Source organism: Symphodus melops, assembly GCF_947650265.1.
Source record: "Symphodus melops genome assembly, chromosome: 22".
Taxonomy (NCBI): domain Eukaryota; kingdom Metazoa; phylum Chordata; class Actinopteri; order Labriformes; family Labridae; genus Symphodus; species Symphodus melops.
In genome coordinates, this window is record NC_136712.1 from 18,772,534 (window position 1) to 18,799,308 (window position 26,775).

The following is a 26,775-nucleotide window of genomic DNA, read 5'->3' on the forward strand; positions in this document are numbered from 1 at the left end:
TGTTTGAGCAGCTGATCCAGCAGAGAAAACAAATCTTTCTGATGGATATGCAGGTGTCTGAAAGCGTCTATAAATCAGGCTGGATTTTGTCCACGTTTGTTAAGTTCTAATGTTGTTAAAGGTTTTTTTTTGCTGCTGCAAAAAGGTGTAAAATAAATCCTTCTCATGCATTACAGAGTTTTTGCAACTGACTTGATTTGCATCCGCCTACTAGCAGGTTTAGTCTACAGAGAAAGCGTCCCTTTTCCACTGCACTGAATGTCACTGCACTGTCTCTTATTAAGGAGTACAGCTGACAGGATGCATTGAATCTGCTGCTTTTCACACCCTGCACAGACCTGCTTCTTCAGCCTGATTCATTTTGTCTCCTGCTGTCGTTAGCAGCCGGCTCGCTGGTGCTAACAGATAAATATCCCCACAGCTCTGTGACCTATCAGTGATACACACACACACACACACACACACACACACACACACACACACACACACACACACACACACACACACACACACACACACACACTGAGGCCGAATCCTCATTACCTGCAGCTCCACCTCCAGCTCGTGTCCACAGCAATCAGTGATCACACCCGCTCTGCTGATTCAGCCGGCTGCTGGGGATGGAGGTGTGTGTGTGTGTGTGTGTGTGTGTTTGTGCTTTCAGTGAAGCGAGCCTAAAAAGCAAATATCCCATGATTGCATTATTGCATCGAAAGCTCAAAGAAAGCAGTAATTGCCTGTTTACACATCAGCACTAGGACTGAGTGTACAGCTGCATTATTAAAGGCTGGCTTTAGCAACAAGGTTATCAATCACGCACGCTGTTTTTTAGTGTGTGTGCATGATTAATCGTGCATGTACAGGAGTGTGTGTGTGTGTGTGTGTGTGTGTGTGTGTGTGTGTGTGTGTGTGTGTGTGTGTGTCTCGCCTGTCTCCATCCTCCCCTCGGCGTTTGAAGGTCACGCCTGTCTGTTGAGACTCGTTACGCTAACAAGCGCTCAGCTCGTTCCCGGGGGCTTCGGCAATGGATCTAGTCTGGGCCAATAGAGGGATTAGGGTTCACATCCAGGGATTGTGGATAAATCTGTGCGCCGTTCTTTAATTTTTAACCAGGAATTTAGAAAAACTCAAGAGCCTGGTATGAAATGTGACCCGAGACCTTTGCTTTGAAGCTCCTCTGAAACGTGAGAGAGCGCAGAAGAACCCTTATTGATTTTTGACGGGAAAAAAGACATAAAGGGGAAAAATACAGACAGTTGCAGAAAGATATCATCATTGTGCTGCTGGCTTGGAAACAGGGACAGACTTGCATGTTTGTTCTTGACAGATTTGCACATTTACAGTTTAGCGCACGAGCAGGTGTGAAGATAAGCAAATGTAGAATTTGACATTATCAGCTTCACACAGCAGATGTGCATCCTCACACTGCACATCGTAAATATGAGTAAACATTTATACAAAGCTACGCTCAGCCGGGCTAATGTGTAGAACGAGCTTGTGACCCGGTATCGCTGACAGGCGGTGAGAGGATTGACCCCTGGGTGCAGACATGTCGGCGATGAAGAAGATGAAGCAGTCTCCTTCTTGTTCTGCTCGTTTGTCCTTTTTTCAGTCTCTTTCAGTGACATTTTGTCGGCACAGATCAGCGACACCCCTGACCCCTCGGGTGCTTGTTCCACTTTGCGATTCATGCTCTACATCCCGCCGTATCACAAGATCACCTAATTTAAAATGTCACTCACTGGCATTTGGAAAAAACGGACACTAATGTATGTACATGCAGCTAGTTGTTGCATTTGAATATTTTTGTCGCTGGTTTAGCTCAGTCAGTAGCTCACATGCTCGATTCTTTGGCTGCAGGTTCGACCCCTGACCTCAGCCCTTTGGATGCATTTCATCCCCACTGAGGATGAACGATTTTAGGAAAAGATTGAATTGCGATTTTTCTGGCAGAAACTGCGATTTCGATTTGTATCACGATTTTCTTCAAATCAAGCTTGTGCAATGTTCTCAATGTACAGTAACATTTACAAACATGACAGGAAATGACATCATACCAGTTAAAACTTTAAATGCCAGAACTCTAAATTAATAAAATAAAAACTTAAGAATTGATTTCAGATTTATTTATTAAGAAGAAACACACAGATGGTGTGATGTTCTTGTTTTTAGTGTCAGTTTGACAGAAATCTGCTCTGAAGTGTTGATATATATTTTGGGCCTTTGGGGTTGCCGTAGGTGACTTAGTTCACTGAAGTTATGCCACAAGAGAAGCTAACAATGTCTCATATTTTCTTCTAGCCATACGGCTGAAACATTTACCTGTGAGCGTCATTTCATGTTCAGATCTTTCATTGTTTATTTTGAGTATGTTTAATAAAGTTACAACGTGAGTCAACAATTGACACATTTGCGATGCTAACCGCTAGCATTCCTATTCAGATTTTCATAGACGTTAGCATCAAGCTTGTTTAGCATATTATGAGATGAATTATGAGATGAATAACTTCTGTTTTGATGTCTGTTTAGTTTTACAGCTTCTTTTATTAAAGACTGGACAAACAAACTTCAGCTTCTTTATTGGAGGAAAACTGTGAGCTATCTGTGGAGCTGTGTATCAGACTAAAGAAGTCACACACGCAGGGGCAGAATGTGTAAATTAACACAACAGCTCCTGGGTCAGTCGGGAGAAGCACTGCCAAAAACCGCGGCTTTGGCGATCACGTGATCGCGTTTTTTGAAATTGCGATTTCGATCAGAAAACGATAAATCGTTCAGCCTTAATCCCCACGCTCTGTTTTCCATGTGTTACGTCTCTCTTTCTATCTTTAGAGGATGAGAGGACCGAAGAAGAGAATCAGGACTTCTGCTCTAATTAATTGTTGTATTAAATCATGGTGAATTATAGCCATTATTTAAATATAACCACTAGATCAATTAATTTTATTCCTGCTAAGATTCATTGTGTGGGTAAAAAATAGTAATGAGGCTTTTAAAATGTTAATAATTGCAAATGTATGCTCCTCAAAGTAAAACAGCTCACTGAGTAATGAAGGGTGCAGGACAGGTAATGTCCTAATGGAGCCGGCTTCAATTCAAAGTTTAAAAAAGTTCCATTATCTCGTTTTCAGGACTGTGCCGTGTAAGTGTGAGCCTGTAGTATGAACATCTGGTCTCTCTTAGATTCTACCGTTATCAAGGAAAAAACGTGATTCTGATGCATTGGCCGATATCTTTCTTGGATTGATCCTTGGAGATGGACAGATTTAGAATAACCCAGTTGACGGGCCGCCATGACGTGACGTCTGTTAGTGTTGTAGTTCTCAAAATCGATCTTGGTCTCGAGCTTTCCAAAATAAGAAATAACTTCATTTCATTCCCAGTTTGATTTTCATCCCCTGATGACGACGCTCTAAATGAGAGACGCACTCAAGATGAGGGTCTCGGTCTCACCAAGTCTTGACTCGGTCTTGAGCAGATGCTGCTTTGAAAGCCATCGAACGTGTTTCTACTTTCAAAATGACCTTCTGTGCTTGCAGACAGTTTAAGAATACGATCAATCAAAGTTCAAATAAAATGTTTTATCCGACCAACGGTCAAAAGCTCCAAAAATACTGAACTTTCATCCAATTAAAAAAAACAGGAAAGTAAAGCTGCCAGAACATTTATAGACTAAAAAAAGCATTTATGTTAATTAATTTCTCTTTATCTCATAATCAGGAGGTTGATTAATCGTCACAAGCTGCTAAAGAGTTTCTAATGAAAAGACCAAGTCGATCCAGCAAACTGAAAAGGCTTGAATGTTGCGTCACTCTGAGTGATAGTGATGTGAGGGGAAAAGCATGGCGTTGGATGATCTGATAGAGACGTACTGTACAGAAATGTAACCCGAGTATTTAGTGCATGGTTTGTTATTCTCATCATGGCCTGTCCTGATGGCTGCAGCACATGTTCATGCATGAACATGAGGCAGGATGACGTGTGGAATAAAGTGACATTCAATCCTCGGCTTTCTCGTTACTGCTTCGTTTTCCTTGCTGTCGATCCCGCACCGTCCTTCAGCGTTTTTCCACGCAAAGTAATTGGCGAGAGAGAGAGTGTGTGTGTGTGTGTGTGTGTGTGTACCGGCCGGCTGGCGGGGGCGGAGTGTGAGCCGCTGCCAGCAGCCGCCGCCGCCGCCGCTCTGTATGGAGTTGTGTAAAGAGCTGAGATTCAGCCAAACAAACGCTGAACTGTGACTTCGCCCTTGGCTTCCAGTCACTGCTCTCATTATTTATCCCTGTAACTCTTTGCCTCTTCCTCGCAGCACTCTGTCGTTTACAGCCGTACTTCCTAAAGTGGTGTCCTCCAGGGCGGGTCCCAGGGGTCCGCAGCCAAACTAAAGAGCTGTTAGACTGGACTCTTTTAGGAACACAGCACAGAGAAGGAGACACGAACCCCCTCTAATGTTAATAAAAGTCAATAAAGTTTTTTAAGCCTTTGCAGCAGAGTCGTAAAGAGGGAGAGGAAATAAGAATCAGCGTGCACGGTGGAGGAGCTTTTCACCAACCTTGAGAGGACACGCACCAAGCTGCAACCTCTGGTGTTGAAAAATGTGCAAAGTCCTGCAGTTCCTGGAGTGTCCACTAGAGGCTGGCTGCAGAAGCACAGGATATAATACAGCAGATTTAACAACCTGCTTAATTTAAACCTGGTGTGATTAGTTATTGTCCTACTTTTTTTAATCACTCATCCATTTTGATTATATCGTGATACGTGTTAATCACAGTAATGCGTGTTGTTGACTTGATTGACAGGTGGGCGACCCGTTAGCTTGACTTGGTGACGTCACTCAGGCTTTGCCCATTAATATTCACAGTCTCCAATATACCTTGAAGTTAATTTCTAAACAAGTTTGTTTCATTGTTTAGATCTTATCACGTAAAGACAGAGTGAAATCGAAACTCTGATTAATGTCCTCTTTGGGCTTCTGTACTTTATAGCAAGTCATTTTATAAGAGGTTGCACAATCTTCCCAGAGAAAATGAACACGATATCTCAAAAGCCTTCAGACTTCTTCCTTTCTTGAATGTAACAGCGAGACACGTTTCTCTGGGTTACAGGGATGTTATTCAAAAATAATGAGTTCTTTTATACAGACTCTCTGTCGGTAAAGATCCTCTCAAAGTCACGGGACATGTTTACGTTTCCGCCCTGCACATGATCAAATGGATAAATTGGCAGCAACACTGACTGACTCCATCAAACCCGGCGACGTGATTCATAGATCCTTCATCTGATCATCTCGTCTCGCTCAAATAAAAGCTGCCGATTTACGGCGTCTATAAAGTGGTTCGTACGGGAGAAACAGAATCACTCACTGTGGTGTTCTCCTGTGAGCTGTGGTGGCTGCTGTTATGCAAAAAAGACTTTTTGCTTTAATTGCAGCGGGTCGTTGGAGGAGTTAAGTGAAGCGTTTTGACGTGCTGCAGGTTTAAATCCATATAAAGATGCTAATGAATGCACACTTTCAAATTCAAGTGGTGCTGCGTACAAAAAAAAAGAGTTTACCCGCTGTGAATTTTTCCTAAGATTGCATCAGAAATGGGCGCTGAACTCCATTTATTAAACGAGCTTTTTAAAGGTCGTGTGCCGGTCTCGCCTTGCAAACAGACCTGACAAAGCATGAACTAAACAAAGCAACGACACGTTTCTTCAGCTTCCTGCCACCGTGAGACCTCTGTACGTCGGGTTCACATCACTCGGCATCCCGCAGGATTGAACACAAATGAATCTGCAGTAAGAGTGCACACACAGGGCGGTGCTAAGGTTTTAATGCAACGATGGAAGTGAGACTGGAAGAAGGTGCAGCGTTAAAAAAAAAAGTTTTTTGCAGCATCCTGCACAATCCAAACAGTAATGAGTGAAAGTTTTTCTCAAAACAAAACAGCATTTAGAAGTGTAACAGTTTGACAGAGCCGGGTCTCGAGCGTGTCTTTGAGCTTGACTCGTCTTCCTGATATCTCCTCGGTGCTTAGTGCTCTCTCCTCTGTGTGTTGCAGTCATGCGGAGGAACCCCTTCATGGTGGAAGGCTGCTGCAGGAAAGGATCCCGCAACGCCCTGCAGGAGCTCTACAACCCCACACAGGTAGGAAGACAACTGCTCTCTCTCTCTCTCTCTCTGAACTACTGACCCAACAAACCCGTCCGAGTCCCAGACTCCAGCTGGCTTCAGATCAGCTGTATTTTATTTCTTCTTATATCCTTAACGTGGATTTTTGCTCTGTCTTTCCTTATTGCAACGTGCATCAAAGCCCGAATGTCAAGCCTAAAGTGACAGGACCAACTCAGCTGCCCGCTTTAAACTTAAGGGGACAGAATCAGCCTGATGGCCGTCCATCGTCCTTCAGGTAGTCTGAAGACGGCAGAGCCATCAAGGCACAGAAACAGGGACAGAGGTTTGGCCTCAGACTTCCATCTCCCTTCGCTCATCGAGCGAGAGAAAAGAAACACGATTTACTTTGAGCAGGTTGTCTCCCTCCCTCGTCTTTATGAGTAGCAGCACTATTATTTCCCTGTCAGTGTCTGTTCCAGCCTGTGAAGAATCTTTTGTTTTCCCCACTTAGATACAAAGAGCTTCAGGGAATGAGAACTTGACACCTGCCATAAGTACATGATTGCCAGCATGAAATTAAAGCGTATTAAAGGCTGCAGTGTTAATAGATTTGCTGCTTTATACGGCCGTTTACAGCGTGGGCGCTGAGGAGCTGGAAAAGGGGACGGATGAAGAAGCAGGTCAGAGAATGTTAATGGTTATAATTAAATATGAACAGGCCAAGATTTGAAAGGAAAAGACTCCCATCATATTACCACACACGTGAAGGAAAATGTGTTTGAATCCTTATAAATTCTGTCTGTGGTTCTGCACAATTAACTACTTTGTAGTCTTTGGTATTGTACGCTCATCGCTGCTGACCACTTTCCAAAGCATATGATGCATTTCAGGAGGATTTCCAAGCTTGCAGGCAGCCGTTAATTTCAGGGCTAAAAAGAGGCTCTTTGGCCGCCAAATCAGTGCGAGCGGCTGCCAAGAAGTATTGGATTCATGAGCGAGATTGTACGGAAATTAGATTTGGAAGACAAAGAGCAAATGTTGGAGAAAGGATGGTGATTACTCAGGCTTTGAGAACCTTGAAGCCACATTCCTGAGGATTTTATTTATTTATTTATTTGGCATCTTTTTTTGAAGTTATTCTTGTTAAATATGATGGTTTATTTTAGATCTGATTAAATGGTTATCAAAGTGATAACTGAAGCAATCAGTGACGCTTTTGAATTCAGAGGTCCAAATCAAGCGTGATCAGACAATCAGTGAGATTTAAAGCGATCTGACGGAGGAAGCTCGGTCCAGTTCTAAGAGGCTGCAAAAATGAATAATAACAGAATAAAAACAGAATCAATATATGAACAAAAGAGTGAAAAGAACAAACAGGAGAACAGAACACGTGGGGCCTGATTTACTAAGATCGCCATTAAAGTGTGCTAAATTGCTGAAATTCTTTAGAATGCAGACGCTGTGAATGTTCACAGTTTAATCATTTCTTTTAAACTATTATTGAAGCAAGATACAAAATTAATGCATACCATTTATTTTTCTGTCATTTAAACCAGTATTAAACCTCCCAGTATTTTACACGCTGAGGCAGAAACGCCTCATTTTGCATGTTCATTAAGGCAAACGTGCTAAATGAACAGTACGTGTTGTTTTGCTCATATGAAAGAATCCTCACTGCACGCTGTTAGTACATCAGATTTCAGCACATTTTTTGCTGCTGGTATCAAGTTTGCACACGTTTTAATACACGCAGATGTTTAGTAAATCAGGCCCTGAATGTTTAACCCGTGCAAGGAGGTCGTAGAAGTGGCGTGCGAACACTCCATGGCGATCACAGGGAATCGCTTGGATTCTCTACAGGAGGAAACTGGGATGCTGCAAAGAGAAACTCCTGATAAAGTCTGAGTGAAGACTTTCAGCTCATCCTGAAAACTTTTTCAGAAGTTCCACCCACACATCGGGAGAGACACAGATGCTATTATCTTCACAACAGCGCTCTTATCCACCTCCGTAACTCTCCGCCGTTGATTGTGCCTCTTCATTTTTCTCATTTTAAAGTTTTACAACTTCATTACGACCAGCGGAACGACTAAGAGCTCCGTCTTTACGCTTTCCTGCTGCGAGCGAGCCAACGTTTTAATAAAGTGTTTGAAAAATGATCCTCTTTGGCGTAGACTTCCGGGTGTCCTTGAACGCATCGCTGCAGAGAGTTTTGCAACACCTGCTGCTTGCAATGATAATGTTGTTCTTGGACCAAAAAAAAAAAAAAAAAAGCTACTAAATATTCACTGTGATGGATTACCAATCTGAAGCAAGTGAACTGGAGCCTTGACGCTAGCAAATCAATTCAGCAGCCAACTTCATGCTCCAAAACAAAGGTTGGCAGGAATAGATAGTATTTAGTTTGTGGGTGATATCATGCAGAACCGTCTTCTTCTTTGGTTGTTATGGAGGGAGGCCTGCGTGTATAATGCTTCTGCAGGTTGTGTGTGTGTGTGTGTGTGTGTGTGTTGTTGTGTTCTGCAGCAGCTGAATGGAGCCGAGACAGCGGGACACAGCTGGAGGCGATGCTATCACAGTGACGGATTGGATGGCTTCTGTTCTCCCGTCACTGTCCTCCTCGCTCTCTGTCCCCACCTGTCCGCCTGTCCTCGCTCCTCTGCAGCTAAACCCCTCACCCGTCTGCTTCCTCCTCACACTCTCCGCCTCCATTCATCACGCCACACCTTTTTAATGCACGCCGTGGAGCCTTAAGTGGTTTTCTGGCCCCGGCTAAGATTAGCTCAGGTGCACGTGGAGATGCCGATGGTTAGTTTTCCGTGGAAGGTTTTTCCACACGTTCTCACTCATGTGAAGCTCCATTGATAGATTTCGGTGTGCACAGCGAGCTGTTTCTGCTGCTAGAGTAAACTAAAGCAGGGTGCACGGGGTCAGTGGTCAACTGATGCTGTGTGTGTGTGTGTGTGTGTGTGTGTGTGTGTGTGTGTGTGTGTGTGTATGTGTGTGTGTGTGTGTGTGTAGCTCTGTCCTTGTCAGGAACAGTTTGAATTGTAGACCTTCAGAGCGAGGACATTTTTGGCATTCTTTGGCGAGGACGTTTTTTTTTATTTTCACTGTAAATTTATAGTTCAAGCTAAAAGGTGTGCAGAAGTTTCAGAAACATATTATTGGAGAATACTTTTGGTTTTCTAAAAATGCAAAACGACAAACAGTGTGAATATATACTGAACATACTGAGACGCCATAGGCCCGCGTGTGTTTTTTTTTCTGGGCAGAAAAGCGCTGACTGTGCATGAAGCTTTCGTGTTTCTTTTCCCCGCTCCCTTTAAGAGTTGTTCCACGACATTAACACATGTTCTGTGGCTTTCTCATGAATATAAACCTCAGGATGAATACATCTGGAGAAGAAATCATATCTCAAGCCTTCAATTGAAGGCTTTGCTTCAAGCCGCTGTGGCCCTGAAGGTAACGCTCAGAGATTCTGCTCGGTGCTATTTTTAGCCTGCGGTGTGTTTGATCATTACGTTCAGTGAGCTCTGCGTCCTTCGGGCAGACACCGGCTTTATTAATCACATTTATAAAAAATCAGATTTATAAAATCAGGATGAGTTGATTGGCCACATGTAATAAAAACCTCCAGAGGGAGTGATTTCATGCGGCCACACACACGGTCAGATCTGATCCGAGCGCAGAGCGGCGAGCCGGTTTCCTGACACTAATAATCTTTCCTCCTCGTGGAAACGTTGGTTGTTCCTCTCGGTAATCACAGAGCGGCGTGCGGAGGCATGCACACGCCGTTATTACAGACGCAGAGCTCTCGGTTAAACTCAGATTCAGGGTTCAGAGATGCAGCTGCTCGTGCACACCGATCATTTGTGCAGAATGGTGCAACAGGAGAGAATGAGTCACCGCTAACACGAGCACTAATGGAGGGTCATTGTGATGGGAGTGCGTCTGTGTGGTGTTGTTGTTGTGTTTAAGACGATCTGATGAGAGAGCAGGTGAAAACTTTTCAAAATAAAAGCTGATTCGTGTGTAAGGTTTTACAACGGATAAAGTAAATCACTCGGCTTCAGTTTGGGTTCTTTGGAGCCTCCTGAATCTTTTTACTCTGACGGCGCTTCAGTAGTCCGATGAAATCAACTGAGACCACAGTTACACAGACGACCACATGACGACAGCGTTCTGGGAGCCTGAAAACAGGATCTGGAGTGCAAATGGACTGTGTTTCCGTCACCATGTCATAAATAAAAAACGCTGTTTTGCTGCGTCTCCTGGACGACCTGGAACTCCCCAAAATCCCGTCATGCCCCGCATGATTCCATGAACACATTAGGCTCCTCCCCCTCCTCCAGAGAAGAAATGTAGCGCGTCCTCCTGAACAGTGGACAGAGACAAAAACGTAGATACTTACCCGACTATCATTTGGACGCTATTTTCACGATAGAAACCTCAAGCAGATTATCAGAATACTTTCATAACATTCGATTTTAAAGCTCGAGTAAGAAGGCGAATGCTTGACATGATGGAGGTCTTTACAATGACTGAAATGTAATGAGACCGTTAGCGTTCTGCTGTCTTAAAGGCACAGAGCGTTTTCAGCTGCGCCCGGCGTCGAACATTCGGCCTTCTTCGTGCGACCGCTCCGAGCTCGTATCGTATCTTGTACCCACCCATCATCTTTGTGTCTCCTCCAAGGAGAGACTTCACTTTTCACAGTTTGTGTCTCACTACAGAAACAGCCTCTTACATATTTAAGACAACAACAAAAAAAAAACTGTACTTGAACGCAGCATGAGAATTTGTTTTGTTAAAACCTTACGTGCACGATGTTCGGGGGGGATCACAAAACGATCCAAACAGAGGAGCCGTGCTGCTCATCTACAGTTTACTGTTTCTGCACACGCTAAGAGCACTTCTGTCTGAAACATGCCTCAGGACTGTCGTTGGGACTTTCACAGCTTCACATCAGCTCCACTTTAAGTTTTCAGCTGCTGAAGTCATTGTTTTGTAGGTGTTGAAAAAACACCTTCAAGGTTAGAACTCGCCTTTAAGCATATCGTCTTTGAAGGACCCGTCCTTCTCGACGTCCCTCAGAAGGAAATGAAACTGTGAGAGTCTTCAAAGAGCGATCACTTCCATCACTGCTGTCCCTCCATCCTGCAGACGTCCCCTCGGGGAGTCCTCCATCGTCCTCTCTCTGCTCGCCTTCATCCGTGATCTCATTCTCTCAGTCATCTCACAGACGATGGGAGCGATGCGTCGAACGCCATGGTTACCTCCAGCTCTCCTCCTCGCTCGTCTCGAACTTTTTATTTTAGTCACTCGTCTTCACATATTATATCCATAATCGCTCTTAAAAAGACAAGGCAGGTTTCTTCATACAGTATGCCACCTCTCACACACGTCAAGCAAGCAAGTGTGGAAAAAACATGTGCAGGAAATCCTCCAAATAAACGTGTACACGATGCAAACATCGAAGAAGAACAGGTGAGGTCATTTCTATCCTTCCTCTGAGCTGTTTTAGTTTCTGACACGTTAACAGCTCCTTTGTTTTTTTCCTCGATCGACTTGGTTCTTATTTCAAAATCGATGGTAAATGGAGCTCGAGCTTGTGTTCAGTGTTTCTTGTATAATACAGATTTGACTTCCTTTTATTTGCAGCATTGACTCGAAATGTTGTGAGAATAAAGTTCAACTCGGTTTCGTTTTTTAACTTCAGCCTTCACAGTTTATTTTTTTGGTAACGCTCATTTCCATCCAAGAAATTCAAAAGTTGGAAGACAAAAGACGTGAAAAAGTCAAGTGAAGACGGCGAGTCATCGGTCCTGTTCGGAGCCCAGAGTTCTGCTTGAAGACGACAGAAAGTAAACAAACTGAAATGTTTGACATCAGTAAAGGATGAAAAACGTCTGCATGAGTCTGTGCCACCTGATAATACCTGTCTGCAGACATCCTGCTCACCCCGCCAGCCCCTCACTCTGTGTGTGTGTGTGTGTGTGTGTGTGTTTTGTCACCCCCCCCCCCCCCCCCCGCCCTTCATTTGGCACCCTGGGCCAGATTATGCAGGAACACAGCAGCAGACACTGGCATGGACTTGAAAGACGCGACGCACCTTTCACCCACAGCAAAGCCGCCAGAGCAGCTGTCTGAGTGTTTCTGTGCTGTAAAACCATCAGAGCAGTGTGTGTGTGTGTGTGTGTGTGTGTGTGTGTGTGTGTGTGTGTGTGTGTGTGTGTGTGTGTGGGACGCTGGATAAGTCACTCTGGGTTTAAAGACAAAGGGATTGAGAGGAGGAGGCTTTATTCTTTGTGTCTCTGTCCATCTCTGGAGGCTGTGCTGAAGAAAGGAGGTGAAAGGAGAGACAGACGGATTTAGAGGAGAAGAACACTCTGTTATTTACTCGCTCGCTCAGAGAACATCGACTGTCGAGAAAACACACGAGAGACGAGTGGTGACGGGAACAAAGAACATGCAGAAACTAGAAGGTTCATGGTGATCAAAAGGAAATCTGTTGATGATTATAAATGAAGCTTTTTGCTTTTTCAGATCTTCAAGTCGTGACACAGAACTCACAGCATCGTCCTCTCAGCAAGACGTGTTCCTAAACAAGCACTCACTTTAGTCTGGTGTGTGTGTGTGTGTGTGTGTGTGTGTGTGTGTGTGTGTGTGTAAGGAGTGGAAGTGATGTCCCCGTTTGTTTTATTGAGCGTCATGTTGGAGTCACGAGTGTTTTTCTTAGATGCCAGAGGTCATGGTAGCTGGACTAGAATCATTTAGACTCGCCTTTGTCACGTGTCCCGTCGCGGCGGCAGCCATGACGGACACAAAATCTTTATTGTTGCCGTGGAAACAGCAGATGTCACGTCAAAGACCGCTGCGTACGGAAGCGTGAGCTGCTCCTGAAAGCTGCCGTCCTTTTGCTGTTTTGATTTGAAACGTTCATGTAGATTTTACTCGGCTACATCAGCTCGTCTGTTTTTTGCTAGGTCGGTTTCGCCCGTTTGTATTAACTACAGTCAACATGGAGTTCTTTTTAGCAGAGAGAATCACTCCCATGATTCCCCGCCAGCTTAGACGCCATCTTTTTTTTGTGTTTTTTAATTGAGAGCCCCCTGGTGGTGGACTTTACACACCGTGCGGTTTGTTTGTTTTTTAAGGTCCCCATTAGCTCCTGTGTTCGAGGGTCAGGCTGCAGTCAGCAAACACTGAGGACGTTTTCACACTTGAGAGCGTTACAGAACGATTCAGAGGTGCAGACTCGGAGCAGCATCAGACATGAGACCTGATTCAAGAGAAGGCTTAGAAAATGTTGGAATCCCCCTTTAGAGGCACCGAGCCGAGAACATTTCAGATTAAAGATTTAAAACTTAGAGCAAAGTTGGCGTGTGATTTTTTTTTTTTATTCCCCCCTTTCACCTCCTTCTCACTTTTTTTTTTTTTTTTCTCCAGCTGCTTCCTCCTCCCTCGGGGGCTGAAGCACGGAGAGAGAACGAGGGTGAGGCACTTAAGAGAGGAAAGAGAGAAACTTTGATGGCTCTGAGGGAAAGTCGGAGCAGTTTGTCATTATCTTGTCTCTATAATTATACCCACACGTTTCTCTTTCAGACACACACTCCACGCACACACGCATACAAACACACAAATTACATAGTGCTCAGATGTTCGGCTGCACAACAACACGCGTCACATACATACAGATAGTAAAGCTATGTTATTAGCTTGTTTGCAGCTGCAGTATAAAAGGCGTTTCTTCCTTTTTGTCTTGTTGTAGATCAATCTGAACTTGACACACACATCGCAGGTTTTATCGAGTGTTTGAAGGGAGGCTAACTCTCCCCTGAAAACATGCAGGTGTCTGATCCCGGGTGACTGATGCAGCCGTCTGATGTTCTGCAGGTTGACCTCTGTTCACTTTGCTGCTTTGTGCGGGGTTCAAGCGTGAGCGTATTGATTGATTTTGTTGGGAAAAGTTGCATTTTGTGGTTTTGCACGAGTAGAGGGATGTTTTTAATGGCCGGTAGGACGGTTAATGACACAGCAGGTTAGGTTATCGGCTCAGCTCAAGTCTAAATTCACGAGGTAAAGAAAGAAACATCAAATCAGTTTGTGAAATAAAGTGTTTTAGACTTTAGTTTTATTCACTGTCGGTTCAAAGTTACGTTGAGCCGATCAGTAAAAGGGAAGACACAATCCGAGGCCCTGAATGACCCCGACTAGCGCGATCTATCCGCAGGTTATCTGACGTTTGCCTCCTTTCACTTCAAACACAGACTCCAGAGCTGTGCAGAGGCGAGCTGAGAGAGAGCGAGACAGCTGGTTACGAAACGCTTCATGTCATTTGTCGGAGAAGCTGCCCTTGTCAAAGTTATCAAAGCCCGACAAGGTAGCGTCTGTTCCACATCTGTTTTCTTTCTAAGGTGAGCTTTATGTTAAAGAGGTGAAAAACCACAGTTGACTTTAAATGTGCAAATGAGCTGTGTCTGTAGCTTTAAATATGTAAATGAGCTGTGTCTGACCACGCCCCCTCTCTGGAAGGGCTCGGGTGTACTCGCTGCTTTCTGGCTCCGTGTCCTATTGTTTACGGTGAGAAGGCAGACTCAGAGGGCAGAACAAACACCTAGCTGTGGGAGTGTCACCCACCTGGGGGAGGGGCTACTGCCCTTTGTGATGTCATGAAGGGAAAAGCACACATTTTCTGGAAAGTGGAGCAGGCAGAAGACGGGAGAGGACGGACTTTTCTCATGATTGGGGGGTTTGGAGACAGACTGGAGACACATGTTAGAGTCAGAGGAACATGGGGAAGAGGATTTTAAATATGTGACCTTTAAGATCATTTTTTTTCTAAACCCCGTGAATGTCGCCTCAGCTGTAATGAATAGAAGTGCCATAAATATGGTAATTGATGCTTCATGTTTTGCAGGTTTTCGTTGTGATCTTGGGGGTCAGGGTGAGGAAAGATGGAGCTTTATCGTTCTGTGTTGAATCCCTTTATTTTCTGATCCAACCTTCGAATATAAAGCAGCTCATATCTGTGGCATTCAAACGTCTTCAAGGACCAGAGCTGCACAGTTTGTCATTGCAGCAACACATAGAAGCTGCACTGCGCTGACAAATCTGTTGGCTTTGTTTATTCAGAGACCTCCAACTTTATAAAAGTGCAATCATAACTCACTCCACGCTGACGTTAGCGCTCGCTCTGACTCAACCCGGGCGGATCTCTAAAAGGCAAGGTTAAAGGGATTGTTGGTGAATATCATCATCAAGTGAGTCCTGTTCATAATTTCACACATTTTATCCGAGCTTTACTGTTTTTTCCTCCGGGATCGTAGACCATCCCGGCGCAGTAAAAGCTCTCCATTAAAACGTCTGCTTGTGAAACGTTACGGCCTGGCGCTCTGTTAACGGCTCCTTTAGGTGAGCCGAGGCGTCAGAGTTTCACTGCAGCTTTTACAGAGCGCCATCACTGAAGGCGCCGCACTGATCTGACCTCAGCTGTGAGGAAATCAGGATATTATTATCATCCACGTTTAACCGCTGCTCTGCACCCTGCAGCAAATAGCATCATATTGAGTGTGTGTATTTATGTGTTTGTTTGGGCTCATTGGTCCCAACAGGGAAGCCCACTGATTTTTGCCCCCGGCACACACACACACACACACACACTGTCCATTCAGCGCCTCCCTGCAGTGCCCTTACATAACGCCACCACAGAAATCATGAATCAGTAGATTCACGGCTTTAAAGATGGCTTCTTCTTTTTTTTTTTTGCTGCTTTCACACAAACTTTATCGCAGACATATTTTAGGTGAGAGCGGCGAACTTTTGATCACGCGCTCACTTGTTTGAGTCCCGGCGGATTGCTGCAACAGCTCGTAATAACTAAACGTAGAGAAGCTGAGTTTAAAAGTGTTTTTTCTTTTTTTTCTTTGTTCAACTTTAACTGAGTTTCAGCAAAGAGTGAAGTTATAACCTGAGTCATTAAAGATACAGATTTGCTGTGCTCAAAGTCATAAACTGCAAAGTTAACTTTCTGCCATCTGTTCCTGTTGGCACATGGTGGGCTCTCTTTTCTTATGACATTTTACACAACAGTGGAGGAAGCCTCCGAGGCCTGTAGACACTTTTCTATCCAAACATTTAACATTTCCTCCAGTTGCATTTATTTGAGCCGCTCGGCGAATGTCTGCCGTCCTACTCACATTTTTCCGGGTGTGCGTGGAGCTGCACGATGAAGAGAGGAAGCGTGTGTTTGGGATAAACACAGGTAAAGAAATGTTTCCTGGTGTTGCGACCTGCATTGTTCCGGTTTGGACTGAAGGGCCTTATTGCCTTGTTGCCTCGCGGAGCCTCAGGTGAAGCTTCATGCACTTGTTTGGTGCAGTCGTGGCACACTGGCAGCTTTATTCCTGCAGCGCCATGAATGCCAGCCTGTGAGCGGAGAGGGTCAGAGAGACAGAGTGCCTTCAGTGCTCCGTGTGTGTGTGTGTGTGTGTGTGTGTGTGTGTGTGTGAGGAAGAGAGTTGCTTTGATGAACACTATTGATCTTTGTTAAGATGACTTCACAGCGAGCAAGAAGAGAGAGAGGAGCTGCAGACCAGCCTCACACATGGATCATTTTTATTTTAAGAGACTGAACAGGAGGAAGAAGAAACGCAGCGAGCGCGTCAAACTGAAACGGAGAAAGAGTTCCTACTGCAGCACTTTATGCACTCCGGATCCGTCAGGAGCATAAATCCACCCATTTTCCTCGACAGTCGGAGCCCGTTTCCAAATATTTTCACATCTTCCAGAGACAGAGCGATGGAACTGAGTGGAGAAGCTGCACCAGAGGAACCTCACTCAGTATAAACAGAGGGGATTAATTGGGGGAGTGTGCAGCCAGTATTGACTGCTGCACACTTTAAATTGCTTTAAAATATCTTCCAGGAAAAATATGCCTCTCTCTTTTCTCCTCGACACAAAGTGCTGTGGAGCGCTGCAGAATCCCCGAGCCGGAGACCACGATAAATTAGCATCTCATTTTCTCCCCGACAGGGTGTACAGCTTCTTTTACAGGACGAGCTGCTTCTGTTTATAATCCAACTTTATTTATGAAGCACTTTAAATCAACCAAAAGTCATGGACAGAAGAATCAATACAACAACAAGGTTATAAGGTTCATTCATATTTACTGTTCGGCCCTGAACTGGACACATTCACTTTTTATATACACATAAATAAAACACACTTTAAGTGTCTACTGTCTGTTTAAAGGAGTGTTGTTGTTTCATTCAGTCATTCAGTGATTGAGCCTCCACAGTCTCACCTGTGAGCTCAATCAGCTCCTGCTCAGGTGCTCCTCATTATCAGGCTGAGTGTGTGTGTGTGTGTGTGTGTGTGTGTGTGTGTGTGTGTGTGTGTGTGTGTGTTCCCCAGCTTATTGATGACCCGTTTTTAACTTTCCTTGATAAAACAGCCAGTTTTAGTTCAGGTTTTTGATTTGATTTTTTCCATGTTTTTGTAATCTGTTAGACCGGACATGAGCAACATTCACCTGAGAGGGCAGATAAAGATCTTATTTGGAAAAAGTCAGAACTCTTGGGATGTCTCGTTTTCGAGGAGATCCTGGATGATGTTCACGAGACATCAGTGATTTAGGCAGAAACGGGGTGCAAAAAAAAAAAAAAAAAAAAACCCATTGGGTGTCATTTTCTTCAGTGTCACTCACGGCGGCGCGGCGGAGCAGAGGTTATGTGAATCCTTACACAGAGGTGGTTTTGAAGAAAACTGAATAAGTCTCTAAATGGTGCATTCTGTTCAATAAGATGCATTGTTACACATTCTAGTTTTCCCGCTTGATAATGTTGATTTACTGTCTGACACACACCTTCATCATCTGACTGCACTCGGGTCATGTTGTCGAACCCCTTTCTGTTTGACCCACTGCTTCTATCTGCACTTTCTTTAAATAACAAATAAACTTATATTACATGCATCATCCAGTCATAATACATCCTTAGACCTTCACAAGTCAATCAGCTGTCAGCATGTTCAAACGGTACCGACTCCTCCGTACATATTAAGTACATACATCACAGCCACCATGTTTTTGTAGATTCAATAATTTGAATTTTATTCAAAGAACAAATTTCTCTTTAGCAAACAAAGCATCTAATCTGATACATACACTGTAGGTGTATATTGATGTTCAGTGCACCTGTGTGGTTATTCCATATAAATGGCGAGTGCCTCCTCAAAGGGAAATTGCTCGAGTGGAATTCGCCCATACGCATCAATCGATCCAACCGCATAATTGAGAGGCGGCACCTTGAATTGGACTTTACCCGGTTCTGAACAGAGAAGTAAATGTGCCTTATTTTACTTACCTGTCGTTCTGGTGAAGAGCCTGAGGAGGGCGCTGTTTTCCCCATCGATAGACTGTATCTAGGTCATAGACCGAACCCGATGTGGGTTTGATGGTGTGCGCCTGTCGTCTTCTGCGTGTCGGTACTGGTACATATTCTTTGCCAGAATAAGAATGTAGCCTAATCAGATATTTAGCGCCCTGTAGAGAAACCCGTGTACATAGTAAGCACGTCTGAAGCATGTAGATGTCTGCACGGCCGAGGTCAAGCCGTGCGATCATTTCAAGGCCGTGTTGTTTTAAAATAGGCCGTGCAGAAAGCGCTTTCACGGCAGGCTACCCAATTATGTGCGAGACATTTACTGCAACCTGACGAGGCCTCGTCCCTCCCCACAGCAGGCACGTCTGCCTAATGCTGCGTTCAGGAGCTCCTCCTGTGGTCCCACTTCTCCAGTTTGGGAAGTCGTAAAGTTAACGTACGTGTTTAAGTACGTGAATAATTAAAAATTTAAATTAAAACCAGTTTTACCCTTGATGTCGCTGCCTCATTTCTTTCCAAGTTGTTTATGTGCATTTTACAACTCGGAAACTCATTTTTCCGATGTGTCTGACAGCACATGAATGCACCATAAGTCAGTGCACTTCAGCCTCCCGAGTCATAAAGAGTCGGCTCTGTCTCTCTGCACCAGCAGCCACTTTCACTCATTACATCTTTAAATAAGAGATTTACCTGTAGCTATGATCAGGTGTTCTTTTCTTGAAATCAGACGAGTCCACTTGATATGATTTGAGTTTTTACACTGTCCACAAACTTGTCTGGTTAATGTAGGGTGCAGGGAGTTCCTTCCTTCCATCAGACCTTTCCTTAATCTCCTCCGAGCCTCCTTCCTCTTCCCTCCTTTTCATTCCTTCTTTGCAACCGTCAGCAGATTTGAAGGCAGCAATTCATTGACGCCGCGCCGATCCTCCGATCATTTGTCAAACTGCTGATATCTCTCAGGGACAATAAAACAGGCGTGGTGAGGAAATGAAGACTTGAGAATGAGATGTGTCGTCCCATTCTGACACGTTTTTATAAATAATGTGCACTGACAAAAAAAACTCCAGACATCTGAAGATTACAGACGTGGAGATATTCTCATTAGCATACACAACACTGATAATGACTTTTGGAGGGAGATTAGGTTTAAATGTATTCAGAAAGATTTCGCATGCTTTCTTCTTCCCGTTGAGTTTCTCTCTCTTGGGCGAGTTTGCCACAGAGATCGGATTCAGCCGCTAACAGAGAATGCTAATTCTCCCATCACACTCCTACATGGATGAATATATTTCTCCGTATAACGCCGCTGCACGGGGAATCTGCTGACTGAGGGTTTGAGGCCCTCCTGGGAACTTTACCACTCGGAGGAGATCAAACTCGATCGACTGTGTCATGTGATGCTGCTTACTGCTCGTATCGCTGTGGTGCTCTCTCTCTTCTTGTCCAGAGGGGATTAAAAGGGCTATTGTGCCAAAAAAACATGCAAGTAATGGTTTCCTCCGTCCCGTGGGAACACGCTGACACGGCCAGGGGTCAGCAATCTCCATCACCGCTTCCCCTCAGTCTGTATCGACATCTCTCGCCCCCCCCCCTTTCACGCACACTGCACAAGAGACCGACTGATCTGCCCAAGGAGGAGATAAAATGGCAGAAAGTAATCCTGCGGAAAAGAGGCGAGATAAGGAGAGGAACACTGAGGCAGAGCCGCAGATGACAAGATTCCCTCCCTCGTCTCTGCTCTCCGATGTTAATTGCGGCGTTTGTCCTCCTCTGGGATGCGACGCTGCAACATTCGTGTGAATCACGGCTTGATGTCTGCAAGCGGATTAAAAAGAAGAAGAGATTTTCATCAACAAAACGCTGCTCCTCTCTGTGTGCTGTTACGCCTGAGAGGTCTTTGATGTGTCAGTGTTATAGCATGGAGAGGGAGGAGCAGCGAGCACAAAGAGACGAGACGTGAGGCCTTCTGTTCGGAGCCGAGCCGCTCAGAAGACGTCTCGTCTCCACGAATTACACTTGACAGAAATCGGTTTGAAGGGAAGTTTGATACAACAGGGAAACAGGCTATAAAAAGGAGAACATTGTTGGGGAAAGTAAAAGAAGCGGTAACAGAGAGGAAGGTTCAGATTCAGGTTAGGATCTTTGTACCTGCTGGTTGAAGTCAAGATCCAGACACAGCAGGGACCAAAGTGCAGAGATCGACACATTCAGGGATCGAGACCAAAATAATCACAATGAGCAGGCGTGTCACTCACTCAGACCGTAGCCGTAAACACATGACCTTTGCACGCAGAGGCCGTATTTGTACCTGCTAACCACAGTAATGGCGTGGAATAGCTGCTCAGTGGTGCTCTGGACCGGTCTTGAAGTCTTCCCAGTCTGGCACCGAGACAAGACCGAGTAAAGATTCTTTCACTTCCGAGATGAAACCTTCAAAAAGATGTTTCGAAGCCGAGTTCTTTTACACAACCCGACGGCCCGTTTGGTTGCAGGAAGAGTCGCTAGCAGTTAACAAAGCAGCGACGATGCAAAGATGCATACGATGCATGCAGAAAGGGAAAAGAGCAGGAAGTGCAAAATCAGATCCATAAAACTGCCTCCAAAGAAATTAACAAAGTTTGTAAGCGGCAGTGATTTTCATTTTTGAAGAAATTTCTGGAACATCGTATTTCTATCATGCAGGAGCAGGATCTGTACTTCCTGTCAGTCATAACGCAGGCTCAGCAATATGACCAGCGTCCAGAGGTGTGGGCCACGTGTGTGATCCCGTACTGCATTCACCTGGCTTTCTTTCCTGCCAGCGCCTCACTAACACATGACCGCCTGGGGGGGCGGAGCTGCAGTGGGAGGCGTGACTTTCCCAGCCATCATTCAGAAGCATCTCTGCGTGCAAAGGTCATGTGTTTACCATGACTTCTCCCACACGGCTTCTGTATGTTGTCATCAGATAAAAAACAGGCATGAACGATGAGTTTTGTTCCGTGTTCTCGCAGCGAGCTGTGCACATGATGAATCGCCCGCTTGGTTATAGATCGACTTCAAAGAAAACTACATACAAGCCTCTTCAGTCAAGCTGTCTCTGCGTTCAGCGCTCGGCGGCGGGTCCCTGAGTTATTTTTGGTCGTCCAGGTCTCCCGCCCTCTCAGCTGAGGACGCCGTGCAGCTGAAAGGACGCACTTGTTGAGAGCGGGAAGGATGCATGCCACAGTACAATCAATTAAGATTCCTCCAGGGAAGCGGGGAACTGCCCTGGAGGGGAATTCAGACCCCGGAGGAAAAATAATCAAGAGGCACATAAAAACATTTCTGCCCTTCTGATGCAAAGACGACCTCTCCTTCGCCTCCTTTAATTCCTCCCCAGCCTCCGTCTCTCCCTCCTGCTGCGGCCCACTCCATCACCAGCGTCACGCTGGATATGAAATATCGCTCGGATGAATGATTGCTGTCCGGATCTGTGCATATTGAACACTCAATATCTTTAATATTCTCCAGCATCATTATTTTCCCTTCACACCCGTGGTCTAATCTCTCTCATACTCCGATAGAGTCAATAAAGAGATGAGAGTGATAATAAAATCTGAGATTAATAACACGACTTGTTATCTGTCTGTCTGCCTCTCTCTTTATCTCTCTTTGCTTTGGTTCAGTTTCATTTGTTTAAGAGTGCTTCATTGGCACAGTCGGATTAAAGTTGGTGCTGCAGTGATTCAGCTCTGTTACCTTCATAGTGAGGAGGTTGCTGGTTTGAATCCCCGTCTGACAGGAGCCTCTCTGTGTGGAGTCTGCAGCTTCCTGTCTCTATATGTCAGCCTTTTGATTGGCTGGCGAGCAGTCCAGGATGTACACAGCCTCTCGCCCAATGACAGCTCCAGATCGCTGCGACCCTGAACTGCAAAAACATTTTAAATGAATGGATCTCACTGCCAGGACACATTTAAACAAAGACAACAGAAACATCTATGATTCAGTCAACTGGGCTTAAAAGTTTTATCTATAAGACTGAGAATAGGAAGACACATTTATTCGTTAATAAAGACTCAGCTGGTCGGCCATGTTTCACATTTCAAACGTCCACAGTTTAAAGTGAGCGATGAGCGTTTGTTTCACTCAGAGGATTGTTGGAGCAGGATAAAAAATAACCACCAACATCAGCACGGATTTAATAGAAGTGAAGACGGGACGGTGGCAGGTTAATGCAGAAGCAGTCAGTCAGCTCGTCTGACAGCCTCTGCTCCAGTGATCCAGTTAACGCCGTGTGACAGATGGAGGCGGCGTGATGTTACAGCCGCCGTCGCTCATGTCTAAGACGTGCTGGAACGCTAAAACAAACACTATTATCTGTTAGATGCATTATATGTGGATGTGATTGTTAAATCTCTCTCTTTCTCTCCCACTTCCTGTTTTGATTCTTCCTTGGTCCGGACCAGCCGGAGCTGTCTGGTGCCGCCGTCCTCCACCAGGCCAGGCGGGATCAGGTCGTGGACGCCTGCCGAGTCTACAGCGCATCCAGCCGTAAGCGCAGAGTCCTGACTCCAGGAGACCTCAAGCACCTCGTGGTGGACGAGGACCACGAGCTCATCTACTGCTACGTGCCCAAGGTGGCGTGCACCAACTGGAAACGTGTCATGATGGTGTTAACAGGCCGGGGGAAGTACAGGTGAGTCTCCTGCCGTCGTTGATCTACGACAGTTTCAAAAGAAAATTCCACGACTACGATGGAAGTTTGTGAGCGTACGAAAAGCTGAACGTTGTCTCTGAAATGTTTCCTCTCCTCCGCAGTGATCCGATGGAAATCCCGTCAAATGAAGCCCACGTTCCCGCCAACCTGAAGACGCTGAACCAGTACAGCATCGCAGAGATCAACCATCGCCTCAAGAACTACCTCAAGTTCCTCTTTGTCCGCGAGCCCTTCGAGAGGCTGGTCTCTGCGTACCGGAACAAGTTCACCCTCAAGTACAACTCGTCCTTCCACAAGCGCTTCGGCACCCGGATCATCCGCCGCTACCGCAAGAACGCCACGCAGGACGCCCTGATGAACGGAGCCGACGTCAAATTCAAAGAATTCGCCGAGTACCTGGTGGACCCGGCCACGCAGCGAGACGGTCCGCTCAACGAGCACTGGCAGACCGTCTACCAGCTCTGTCACCCGTGTCACATCCACTACGACCTGGTGGGGAAATACGAGACCCTGGAGGAGGACGCAAACTACGTGTTGCGGCTGGTGGGCGTCGGCGACTCCTTGCGCTTCCCCAGCTACGCCAAATCCACTCGCACCACAGACGCCATGACAGCCCAGTTCTTCAGTAATATCAGCACTCAGCAGCAGTTCCAGCTCTCCCAGCTTTACAAGTTGGACTTCCTCATGTTCAACTACTCCACGCCCAGCTACCTGCGGCTGGACTAACGCGGGACACAGCCGGGACTCTGAGAAGGGCAGCCTCGTTTAAGGAGAGGCAAGAAAACGAGTGAAAGGCGGATTATTTTGGAAGCAAACTTGATTTAAAAAACAAAAAAAAACAAAACAAAAAAAACAACTGTTGTCGTACCTTGCAGGCGTTGGGTCAGAACCGGACTTATAAACAGGTTCTAAAAGAGAGAAAGGTCAGGTGTGATTGTCTTGAAGAGGAGAATGATAAACGGACTATGGGGCGATGCAGCGGCTCTGTTTGGATCAGAACGCGGGCTGAACCAACCAAACGCATGCAAAGACTTAAATGTGTGGGTGAAGCAGGTCTTCAAGGTGTTTTAAAACGTACCCTCAGAGGACAGACTTCTCCAAACGGCGTTCCCAATATGTTTCAACAAACTGCTGACAAATTAGGCTGCTTCTGATTCTACAAGGCAAACAGCGGCCTCGCACGCGCCCTGACCCCCGATGCATTGTGCGAGCTGAGCTTAACCCCGCCCCCCTGATCAATACAGAAACTCCGTCAAATTGTAAAACACGAGTCATGTCCTCTGCTGCGCTGTTGGCGCCGCGTGTTAGCGCCCATCACCCCTGCCCTCATTACATTCATGTATTTCAGAGGGGAGCTGGCTCATCACCGCCTCAAGGACGCCCTGTGATGGATGGCTCCTGACTTCACTCCCAAGGTGTGGCAACATGGCACACAGCCGACAGCTTTAAAACTGTCACTGGTCTCTACCGAGGAGGGACCACTTGTGTTACAAGCCGAGGACTCTGTAGCAGCAGTAGAGGAAGCAAACCTTTGCCTGTAACACCGAGCATCCTTAACACTTGAGCTCCAGAAAGTACCGGACGCTCTCGTGAAACGGGCACGCCAGCTGCAAGTGACAAGCCTGCACAGGAAGTCTGAGCGGGGAGGACAGAGACAAAGAGCCTGTGTGGTTGTGGAAGGGTTAAAGGCACTGGATCTCATAACCCCGCCCCCGAGGCGGGCGGGGGGGGGGACACGGCTAGGTGGACACGCTAAAGGCCACACCCACCAACAAAGACCCTTCTCTGACGACCAAACATGTCTTTCAGTAAATTAAAAATATCCTTTTGTCTTTATGCTTATTTTTATTGTCTTATGAAGCGTTGCTGCGAGCAGCAATAACTAAATATTATTTAATTTGCATCGTTGATTAAAGAGAGATTTACGTTCTGTTCCCGGGCTGATGAACAATTTTAGCACATTTTTTTTCAAACTGATGGTGAAAGTTGTTGTTTGTCATCTCTTCCACACAACTTGCCTCCGGTACATTACGGCGTTTCCATTCTAAAAGGTGTGTGTGTGTGTGTGTGTGTGTGTGTGTGTGTGTGTGTCGTACATTATGACTTTGTCCTTCTGTGTTTGAGATTCAGTTAATTTACAACATTTGGTGCCAAAACGTCGGTGAGAGCGTCAAAGATCCGCTCTTTCTCTCTCTGTGTGTGTCCACATGTTTCCTGGATGCAGCGAGCTGCTGCTCACATCGCAGATCAGACGCTGCATCTCACACTGTAATGTGATTAATGCTAACCATGCTAAGCAATGTCAAGGTTAATAACTGCACTCTCCATCACACTGCCAATTGGATTCCAGGCGGTTGTGTAAGCGTTACAGAGGAGGGAGAGACGCAGCTCTTTTAAATTCTAAATTCTGAAAGTGAAGGAGACGTTTTGTTGCACTTCACTGAACAAAGACTACTGGACCTCTATTGAATACAATCACAGTTTTAAAGGTTGTGATTTATGCGGTTTTGCACATTTCGAGTCACCAGGTTCAGAAGTGAATGACGCTGTGAACCTGTCTGACAAGGACAGGAAAGTAGGTTTGTGAATTTAGTGAAATGCACCTTTATGTGTGGAGTTGTATCGAGCGTAACAGCAGAGGAAATAAATGATGGAAACAAATTCCAACACAGGAAGAGAGATCGCTAAAAGAGCACAACGTCTTATCACAGTCAGGTGTTTCCACCTCTCGGCTGATGTCAGCTTGAACTCACGATCCTCTAAAGGTGATGGACTCGTGCTGCTGTTCTCGATGAATAACTGGAGGGAGGGACAGAGGAGGAGGTATGGTATGTTTTTGTCAGAAGCTGTGATTGGTTTGTCCGAAAAACTGGAGAGAAAAGAAGTGTTCTTTTTTTGATAATGGACATAAACAGTCAGACAGTGTGTAATTATGAACATCGTTGTTAGAGGTACTATGAAAGTGTAGAGCCTACAACACAGGTGTCAAACTCCAGTCCTGGAGGGCCGGCTTCCTCAGACTTTTAGACGTCTCCCTGCTCTAACTCACCTGCTTTAAAACAATGTGTTGTCTTCAAGCTCTGCAGAAGCCTGATAACGAGTCACTCATTGGATTCAGCTGCGTCCGAGCAGGGAGACATCTAACAGTCTGAGGAAGCCGGCCCTCCAGGACTGGAGTTTGACACCCCTGGCCTACAAGATGCTCACATGTGCAGCAGCCAGCTGGTCACATGCTCATTGTTACATCAGCATGTGCAGAGCCTGCTGCTCAGAGGCTTAATTACTGATTGGATGCACCTGTGGAGGTAACTGAACATGCACGTCTCACGTTGAGCTGAAAAGAGTCAGCGATGGATTGAAAGGTCAGCGTATGTAAATCAGCAGGAGGTCTTGCGGCATGGACCGAAAATGCAACGAGAGTTTTGAGTGGGCAGTGGACAAAAGTCCCAGATGTGTGTTGATTTAGAAATGTAATGAATTAATTCAGTGTAGTTGATAGTTTAGATGTGTTGTGTGATGGAGTCGTGTCCAGTCAGGACCAGATGTCTTTAAAAAGAAGCTGTCAGTATATCTGAGTTTATGAATAGAGCTTTACATGTCCTGCAGGACTCTGATGG

At 45.5% G+C, this 26,775-nt stretch overlaps 1 protein-coding gene across 2 annotated transcripts in view; it reads left to right on the plus strand.

Annotated features, from left to right (window-relative positions):
• Positions 1–25,092, plus strand: part of chst11 (carbohydrate (chondroitin 4) sulfotransferase 11) — a 77,630-nt gene extending 52,538 nt beyond the window's left edge. For both annotated transcript variants that reach the window (XM_079335408.1, XM_079335409.1), the window contains exons 2-4: positions 6,042–6,127; positions 22,908–23,137; positions 23,260–25,092. In XM_079335408.1, the coding sequence (XP_079191534.1) occupies positions 6,042–6,127; positions 22,908–23,137; positions 23,260–23,884 (941 nt within the window). In that variant the 3' untranslated portion in view covers positions 23,885–25,092. The remainder of the gene's footprint in view (positions 1–6,041; positions 6,128–22,907; positions 23,138–23,259) is intronic.
• The last annotated feature ends 1,683 nt before the right edge of the window (positions 25,093–26,775 follow it).